This window comes from Antennarius striatus, chromosome 14, assembly GCF_040054535.1.
Source record: "Antennarius striatus isolate MH-2024 chromosome 14, ASM4005453v1, whole genome shotgun sequence".
NCBI classification, from domain to species: domain Eukaryota; kingdom Metazoa; phylum Chordata; class Actinopteri; order Lophiiformes; family Antennariidae; genus Antennarius; species Antennarius striatus.
The window spans coordinates 8,460,013-8,469,152 of NC_090789.1; the positions used below are offsets into that span (position 1 = coordinate 8,460,013).

Consider the following 9,140-nt stretch of genomic DNA (forward strand, 5'->3'; position numbering starts at 1 on the left):
TTACAAGAAGAACCCAAAGGAAAAATGTATAGAAAATTTCAAGTTTCTGCTTCAGTCAAAGCATCTCTGTCAGACCGTACAATCAGCAAAAGACGGCAGGTTTTCACAGAAATTATACATAACTTGATGACAATTCATTTAATATGTTGTGTGTCATGAAGCGCAGGCTTAGAACCAATACGCATGACACCAGTACAGAAGCTTCCAGTCATAGTTCAATCAGAAAAAAGGCAAACATCCAGGAAATACAAGACAGCATGTACACTCTTGCCCACAAACACATGGGCAAGGGTAAAAAACAATCTGGCAATGAACCAAAGGAGACGCCAGCTTATGAAGCCTCAGCCAGATCAGGTACAGGTGTGGAGATGAGGAACAGGTGAGGAGACGAGGCTCTGCCCACCTCTACGGCCCCGCCTCCTGCCACACTCCGGCACGGCAGAGCAACATAAGAATTATAACAAAACGTGATATATATATATGATTTCCGCTAATCCTGTTCATATCACAACATAGCATAGCATAACATTGGCATAACATAGGTAGAATAAATGATGACAGAAATGAAATGAGAAGAACATTGTAAATTCACTTTTTGTTATATCCCGCAAGGCGGTGATGTATTGTGATTGTCAGTGTTTGAGTTTTCGTCTGTCTGTCCACCAAATATCTTCACAACCGTTGCAGGTATAATGATGAAACAAAAGCACATTACTCGGGCGGCAAAGGGGATGAAAACCTTGAGAAAACTAGGTCAAGGTCAAATTTAAACCTTTGTACACTCAGAAACCAGATAAGATAGGAAGACGAGGGAGAAGGCCAGTGTGAATATGGTCTAGTCTATGGTCTAAGATATTTTCTATCCTGAGATAAGATAGAAGGACAGAAAAAATGGTGCAAGGGGATTAAAACTAGATCACAGCCTTGACCTTGAAAAAGTAAGCCAAGGTCACATTTTCTCTTTTATACTTTTTTAGGGACATATCTCTGAAACCTCATGAAAAATAGAATCCACCAGTTACATGATAGATCATTAGTCTTTTATTAAATGACCCTGACCTATGAAAGTAGGAGAGGGTAAAATTTTGAATTCAGGGGTGTCATGTGATGTTGTAGTCTCTGACTGCCTTGTTTGTTGTTATTTTATTTTTTTTGCTCCATAATAATGAGAATTTCTGGAAGTCTTAACTGTTCTGTTTTGATGTTGGTGAAGGAACAATCCTCTTGAAGTTGATTTACCTGCACCCCAGTACTGAATGTATTGGAGAAACAAAATTGTTCGATAACAGTTTTAATATTTCATAATGTAAAATCATTAGTAAATTAAGTCAATTTTTGAGTGCCTCAGCATAAGTTCCTGTTCGAAAAGCTTTCAAGGCATTGACATTAAATCAAATGCTTTGTTCTCTTGGTACATTTATGCATCTGCATAATCTGTTTCGGTTCTTGTGGTGGAAAGACAGCATAAACTCTGACTATCTTGTTTGTGTCTTTTCTTTCCCTGCAATTTTTAGTGTTTCTCTCAAATAACTACGCCATGTGAAACTTACCTCTTTCCACTGTGTGCATGCATCTGTGCATGATATGTCTATGTATTTAATATATACCAAATAAAAGATGGCTTTAACATTCATGAACCTGACACATTGTCAGTGTTTGACAGATAGCAAACTGATAAATGCAAACAGAGGGAGCATCCTTTTGATTTCCACTGTCTCCTATAGGGCATTATCACATGGACAGACAGTGCGTGCTCATAGATTTCTTTTACATCATTCATTTTAGACCTTTATTCAGAAATGATGGTGAACTTGCCATTCAGCCTGTGCACATGCTGATTCCTTGGTTTTATGCCCAGTCATGATTGAATACAAGGCATAATCCTCTCTTGTATTTCCCTCTAGGTTCATTCATCTGGAATGACAGAATAAGAGAAGAACATGACAAGTGCAATACTTGCAGGGCAGAACAGCAAGGGATATTTTGCATAACATGAGGATATGTGTGCTGTAACACTGGAGTGTTATTTCTGATTAGTTTAAAAGTAATTTTTGTTCCATACAAATTGCAATGATTTTCATTTTCATCATAATGAAAAACTGTGCATGGCTGCGGTAGAAGCTGTCCAATTCCTCTGCCAGCCTGGGGATTTCTACAACAGGTCTCGAAATTGCGCCCACTTTAGTTGCATATGCGCCTAAATTTTTATCAGTGCGACTTATAAATATATTTGGGAGCACTGGTGCGACTAGGGAAAACAATCTGGTGCACCTTTTTTTGTGAGACCGCACTCCTGCGTTCCTGCCAGGAAACAATGAGAGCACAACTGCGGCTGCTCTCCTGGGAGAGAGGCGCGCGGAACGGAGATGGATGGAGCGTCTCTATCGCTCCGTCACTGCTTTGCTTTTGGGTAGGTGCTCCTAAAGTCTTTGCTGGTGCTACTAACTTCTAAATTTGGGAGCACCAGTGCTACCAAGAAAAAAAGTTAATTTTGAGCCCTGTACAAGGTAGGGAAATGAACATTGGTTCAAAAATAATTTTGTTGAGCTTAAGTTTGGAAAACTGTAATTCATATAATTACTTTATCAGTATTGTACAATAGAGATATCTTCAGTCATCTTCAGATTACCACCGATGTATCCGCCGCAGCGAGTCACGGGGAGCCGGAGCCTATCTCGGCGGCATAGGGCGTGAGGCGGGGGACACTCCGGGCACGACGCCAGTGCACCGCGGAGCCAATAGAGATATCTGAACAATATTATACATTCTAGTAAATGGACTTAGTTTTATGACAAATTAATCATTTGTGTAGCCACTCTACATTAATCCAATATTTCTCCATCTCTCTCTCTCTCTCTCTCTCTCTCTCTCTCTCTCTATCTCTCTCTCTCTCTCTCTCTCTCTCTCTCTCTCTCTCTCTCTCTCTCTCTCTCTCTCTCTCTCTCTCTCTCTCTCTCTCTCTCTCTCTCTCTCTCTCTCTCCTATTACACGTAGTCCGCAATCTACAAACAAACTTGGTACTGAGAGGTTGTTTGTAAAAGGGCTTATTCGTAAGTAGTTATTTATTAAATTTCAATCTATAATTAGATAAGATAAGCCTTTAGTCGTCCCACAGTAGGGAGATTTTCAAGTTGCAATTTAGGTTATTTAAATGCCGTTACAACTCTAACTATTAAAGATTAACCATAAAAAATTACAGGACATAAAACCAACACATAATGAAATAAAATACCACAGTACCGTAATGCAACTTTTACATTTTTACCTCTTCTGAAAGAATTTCATCCTCAAGGAGTGTAGAGGTTAAGCCAAGTATTAATCCACTGAGGTATTCCACCACACTGATGTGAATGATGTGCTGATGCACTTCCTTTTAATCAAAAGTCCGACACATGTTTATGCTTGATTACTCTGTTTTATTTCCATTAAGTTTCTTTGTTAACTTCGCCACTAGTTAACATCAAATGGTAAACCATTTAGTGTTCAGCGGTTAATATTTCCAGCCACAAACCTAACCCGGCCAACATTGATTCCTAAATTATGTAGGTCCTACAACCTATTCAATAATTAAAAACGAGGCAGTCAGAGACTGCAACATCTCGCGACACCCCTGAATTCAAAATTTTACCCTGACATACTTTCATAGGTCAGGGTCATTTAATAAAAGACAACAAGTAACTGGTGCATTCTATTTCTCATAAGAGATATGTACAGAAAAAGGTATAAAAGTTCAAATTTGACCTTGACCTAGTTTTTTAAGGTCAAGTTTGTGATCTAATTTTCATCCCCTTGCCTCCCTGAATATTAGGCCTTTTTTTTTGTCTTTCTCTCTTAACCGGTTACTGAGATATGTGCAAAACAATATATAAAAGTTTAAATTTGACCTTGACCTAGTTTTTTCTCAAGGTCAAGGTCATCATCTCATTTTCATAGGTCAAAGTCAACTTATTTACTTTTGTATCTTTTAGGGTGCGCCATTTTGAATACGGACAATAAAAAAGGACGTAAAGACGATATTATGACCTTGACCTTGGGGAAACTTAAAAGATTGTCTATTAAAAGTAGCATGTGCACATGGTTTAGTAACTGTTGCACTTTCAGTGTTTTTCTGTAACATGTTAGTTAGTTAGTTAGTTAGTTAGTTAGTTAGTTAGTTAGTTAGGCTGCAGACATGTACCAAGACCAGAGATCAAAGCACTAGCTATCCAGTTCATAGATCAAAAGTTTAAAGTTGAACCTTGACCATGACCTAGTTTTCTCAAGGTCAAGGTCATCATCTCATTTTCATCCCCTTTGCCACTCGATTTTATGTGCTTTTTCTTTCATCTTTTTATCTGCAACGGTTGTGAAGACATTTGGCGGGCGGACGGACAGATGTACGGACGAACTCACAAACACCCGCAATTAGAATACATCACTGCTTCACGGGATGTAACCCCCCCCCCCACACACAAATGACCACAAATGTGACTAAGATCTGCTGTCAGGTTTTAGTCATAAAGATGACCACGGGACACGCGAGACATGCAGTTTTCCATTTTGTCCTCTTTGTTACAGTGTTCTCGTTTGCATCTGACCTTGTGTCTTTGACGCACATATTTTGACAGGGACAGTGGCAGTGGCTCAGTGGTAGATCGGGTAGGAGAGCGGGTCACTCAATGTTCCCAAGATCGGCAGTTTGATTCCCACTCCCGCCCTACTCGGAGTGTGAGCAGACAGTGGGTGGTGTCAGCTTATGTCCGGCGCCGTTCCCCTTTACAAGTTGCACATTTGGGGCACACCAGGATGGAGCTTTCTGCAACTCTTCTTCCCATTGCATGACTACAGGCCCCCCTTGTGTGTGTGTGCGTGTGTTACGGGGGCCTATACACACTAACATGTATGTATGCATGTATGCGTTTGATCGAAAAATTTACAAACTAGAGCATGCTCTTAAATTCACTTCGGGGATCAGATTAGTATACAAAACTAAAACTAAAGACAAGGGTGAATAAGACGCTGAATGAATGATCTGCCTGTTAGAAGGCAAATGTTTTTCTTCCCACTATTTCCAAATTCTTCGTCATAGGACACCTGTTGGGTTTGTGTAGAAGAAAGCATATGATCTATATGTGCGTATAGAAAAAGATGTGGACTTATGAATTCAAAGATTCAGTATGGGAAGTATGACATGGCAAAACTCAGTAAAGTAGTATGTCATGACTGTTAGTCAACCATAGCTTCAAATACTTAGATTACCATGTATATGTTAAAATTCTCATTTCCAAGATTCCAGTTATGTATGTTTTAATGTTATGAAAAAAATATACAAACAAGCAACTTCTAACTACATTTGGCCTGTAGTTCTATGCAGTATGGTTGAAGAGTGACTTTAAGTAATGGCAATAATAGAATGCAAAGATACACAGGAAAAACAACAGGAGGACATAGCTGCTGTGACTGTCAATGGCAGCAGAATACTAAGGTCTTTACTTGAGTCAGTTAAACATAGGTTATTTCAATGGATCAATGTAAAACACATTCATTGCTGACATTTCAAATAGGGTATCACGTAAATTATATTTTGGCTCAACAATGGCATCCATGGAAACCCCTTATAATTACTCCCAGTGATTCACATATGTTGCAATACACATTCTGAACGTGGTTTTCATTTACTGTGTGATTTATGTTAAAACAACCACTTAATGTACTAAAAAAAAGGTACAGATGTATTCAAACTTTTTCTGCTTTTTCTGTGTTTTCTTATTAAGTGTAGCAAGAAACTAACTCACCAAATGGGTAGTAGAACTGAAGAGATTATCAGCAGTGTGATGAGGCTGTTAGATTTTACACTGTGGGGAAAAAAAAAAAACTCCCTGTTTTTTCAAGGGACCCTTGGAGAGGTGAGCATCCAGTCAAATGCAACCAAAAGCTAAATCGCTACCTGGATTGATTGATGGAGACAAATCCAAAGCTTGACAGACCTGCCATGGTTTGTTACAGTTGCTTAACTCTGGCTAATAGAAAGTATGGTGGATAGACAGGTATATTCTCACATTTTTAGAAAAAAAAATCACCTCAGTTTATCAACACTCACTTTTATGTACTGACTGTGACAGTATTGTCCACAAATTAAGCAAGGGTATCTATCAAGAACACTTAATTATAAGAGGGACCAAAAGGTTAGGCCATTTATCACCAACATACCTGGTCATTACAGCAAGACCAAAGGAACCTTTTGACAAATGAAGCCTTCCTACTTTAATGAACTTGATATTCTGGTGTTCTAAATGCACACTGCAGCATGACTTGGAGTGAACTGTCAGTGGGTCGCACATGACTGGCAAGGCGAACCCAAAAGCACAACAGAGTAGCAGACAGGTAAAGTCTTAGAACCGGTTTAATAAGGCAGGCAGAAATCTGGACTGGAACTGTTGGGAGAGGGCATCAGGTTTTGTGTTCTTGGATCCTGGGCGGTAAGAGAGACAGAAGTTAAAATGGTTAAAGAATAGTGCCCATCTGGTTTGTCGAGAGTTTAGCCTCTTGGCAGATCTAATATATTCTAAGTTTTTGTGATCAGTCCAAACTACGAAGGACTGCTCCGCCCCCTCCAACCAGTGTCTCCACTCCTCGAGGGCCAGCTTCACCGCAAGTAGTTCCCGGTTCCCGATGTCATAATTCCTCTCTGCCGGTGTCAACAACCTACTCCGGAGTTAGATGCATCAACCTCAACGATGAACTGCCGAGAAGGATCAGGAAAAATCAATATGGGAGCAGAGGCAAACCTGAACTTTAACTCCTTGAAGGCCTCCGCTGCTGCTTGAGACCACCTGAAGAGCTCCTTCTGCGATGTGAGGGCTTTAAGTGGAGCTGCAATAGAACTGTAGTTCCGAATAAACCTCCGGTAGAAATTTGCGAAGCCCAGGAACCCCTGCAACTCCTTTCGTGAAGTAGGGGTGGGCCAGGCTGGAACCGCTGAAGTCTTAGCTGGGTCCCTAGAAACCTTTCCAACACCAATGACAAAACCTAGAAAAGACACTTCCGAGACGTGAAATTTGCACTTTTCAGCTTTAACAAAAAGCTGATGGTCCAGAAGTCTTTGCAACACCTGTTGTATGTGCATCATGTGTTCCTGTGGAGACTTGGAAAAAATCAAAATATCGTCCAAATACACAAACATACAGACATTAAAAAAAAATTCACGAAGTACATTATTGACTAGCCCCTGGAAAACAGCTGGGGCATTTGTTAGGCCGAAAAGCATGACCAAATACTCATAGTGGCCACTAGGAGTGTTGAACGCCGTCTACCACTCATCACCTTCTCTGATACGGACTAGATGTTACTAGCATTTCTTAAGTCTAGTTTACTGAACATGGTAGCCTCACGTAAAACCTCAAAAGCAGAAGACATGAGTGGAAAGGGGTAACGGTTCTTGACAGTTATCTCTTTTAACCCCTATAGTCAATGCAAGGTCGGAGTGTCTTATCCTTCTTTTCTACAAAGAAAAACCCCGCCCCCGCAGGAGAGGAAGAGGGGCGAATGAGGCCTACTGCCAGTGATTCCTGAATGTAGGTGTCCATGGCCCTCATCTTTGCCGCAGTCTACCCCTGGCGGGGGGGCGGGGGGGGGGGGGGGTTGTACCTGGAAGAAGGTCAATAGCGCAGTCGGAAGGTTGATGAGATGGAAGTGAAGCGGCCCGCACCTTACTAAATACCTCCTTGAGATCCATGTAATCCTTCGGCACCCCGGTTAACTCTGACAACCCGACTGGACAACTTGGACTGAAAGTTGGCATGGTGGATTTAAGGAAAACAGCATGGCAATGAGTACTCCAATGAAGGATAGTTCTGGAGACCCAATCTATGTGTGGGTTATGTCTTTGAAGGCAAGGACACCCCAAAATCAAAGGCTGCTGAGGGGAGTGAATGAGGTGAAAAGAGTGTCTCTCTGTGATTCCCCAACACACACATGAACAACGGAACTGTTTTATGTGTGACCCGGCAGAGAAAACGACCATCCAGGGCGGTGGCGTCGAAGGGCTTGGTCAATAATTCTTTATCAATTCCCAATTGTGTGGCTAAAGACATGTCCAACAGATTAGAATCGGCTCCACAGTCAAACAATAGTCCTACCTTGAAGTCTTGTTCAGAGTAATGAAGTACTGCGTGTATCACCGGTCGAGATGGCATGACACAGTTCATATCCCGGCTCACAGGCGTCCCCTGCTTGGCTGGCAAACTCTGCCCCTTAACTGGACAGGAAGAAACAAAATGGCCGGGCTGCCCACAGTAGAGGCAACGATTCTCCCACAGGCGGCGCTCCCTCTCAACTGAGAATGTACGAGTTCCACCTGCCCTCTAGGGACGCCCTCCTCTAACGGCAGAGAAGGTGGCTAAGAAGCAGATGCAGAGGGGAAAATCCGGACTGCTTCAGGATGGCAAGCTCTCTCCCTCCGGTGCTCCCGAAGACGGAAATCGATGCGAGTAGCCAGGGCCACGAGGGAGTCCAGATCCGCAGGAGGATCCTGCGTTGCCAACTCGTCTTTTATGTGGTCTGCCAACCCATTATAAAAGGCGTTGAATAGGGCAGCAGGGTTCCAATCGCTCTCCGCAGCCATGGTGCGGGAATCTATGGAGTAGTCCACCACAAACCTTCCCCCTTGGGATGAATTCAAAAGACCCCTGGCTGCCTCTCTCCTAGGAGTCACATGATCGAAGACCCTCCGCAACTCGGCAGAGAAGGACTAGACGCACGCACGCACAGACAGGTGACTGTCACTCCCACTCGGCGGTCCCCCAGTCTCGGGCTCTCCCTGTGAGCAGGGAGACAATGTACGCCATGCAGGACCGCTCTGTTGGAAAAGCTCGGGGTTGCTGCTCGAAAATAAGGGAGCATTGGATCAGAAAGGGACGGCAACTACCTGGAGCCCCAGAACAGCATTCCGGTGGCGGAATCCTAACCTCGGAACTAGTCACCGACCGAGCAGGAGATTCAAGGATGGCAGAGGGAACTGGACGACCCAGTAGTGTTCATGCTGCGCTCCTGGTGGGCATTCGTGGAGCGAATGACCTTGGCTAAAAACTGGAGGTGACGGTCATAACGCTGGGTCAAGCTGATGGTTCTGCTGAGCGGGACTGCTGTTGGCTGGGTTAATT

The 9,140-nt window shown here is 42.7% G+C and overlaps 1 protein-coding gene across 1 annotated transcript; it reads right to left on the reverse strand.

The window, feature by feature from the left end:
• Window positions 1–6,371: 6,371 nt before the first annotated feature.
• LOC137607759 (uncharacterized) lies at window positions 6,372–7,162 on the reverse strand. Its single transcript, XM_068333711.1, is given in 2 exon segments — window positions 6,372–6,682; window positions 6,685–7,162. Coding segments are annotated over 2 exon segments (789 nt in total).
• Window positions 7,163–9,140: the final 1,978 nt, after the last annotated feature.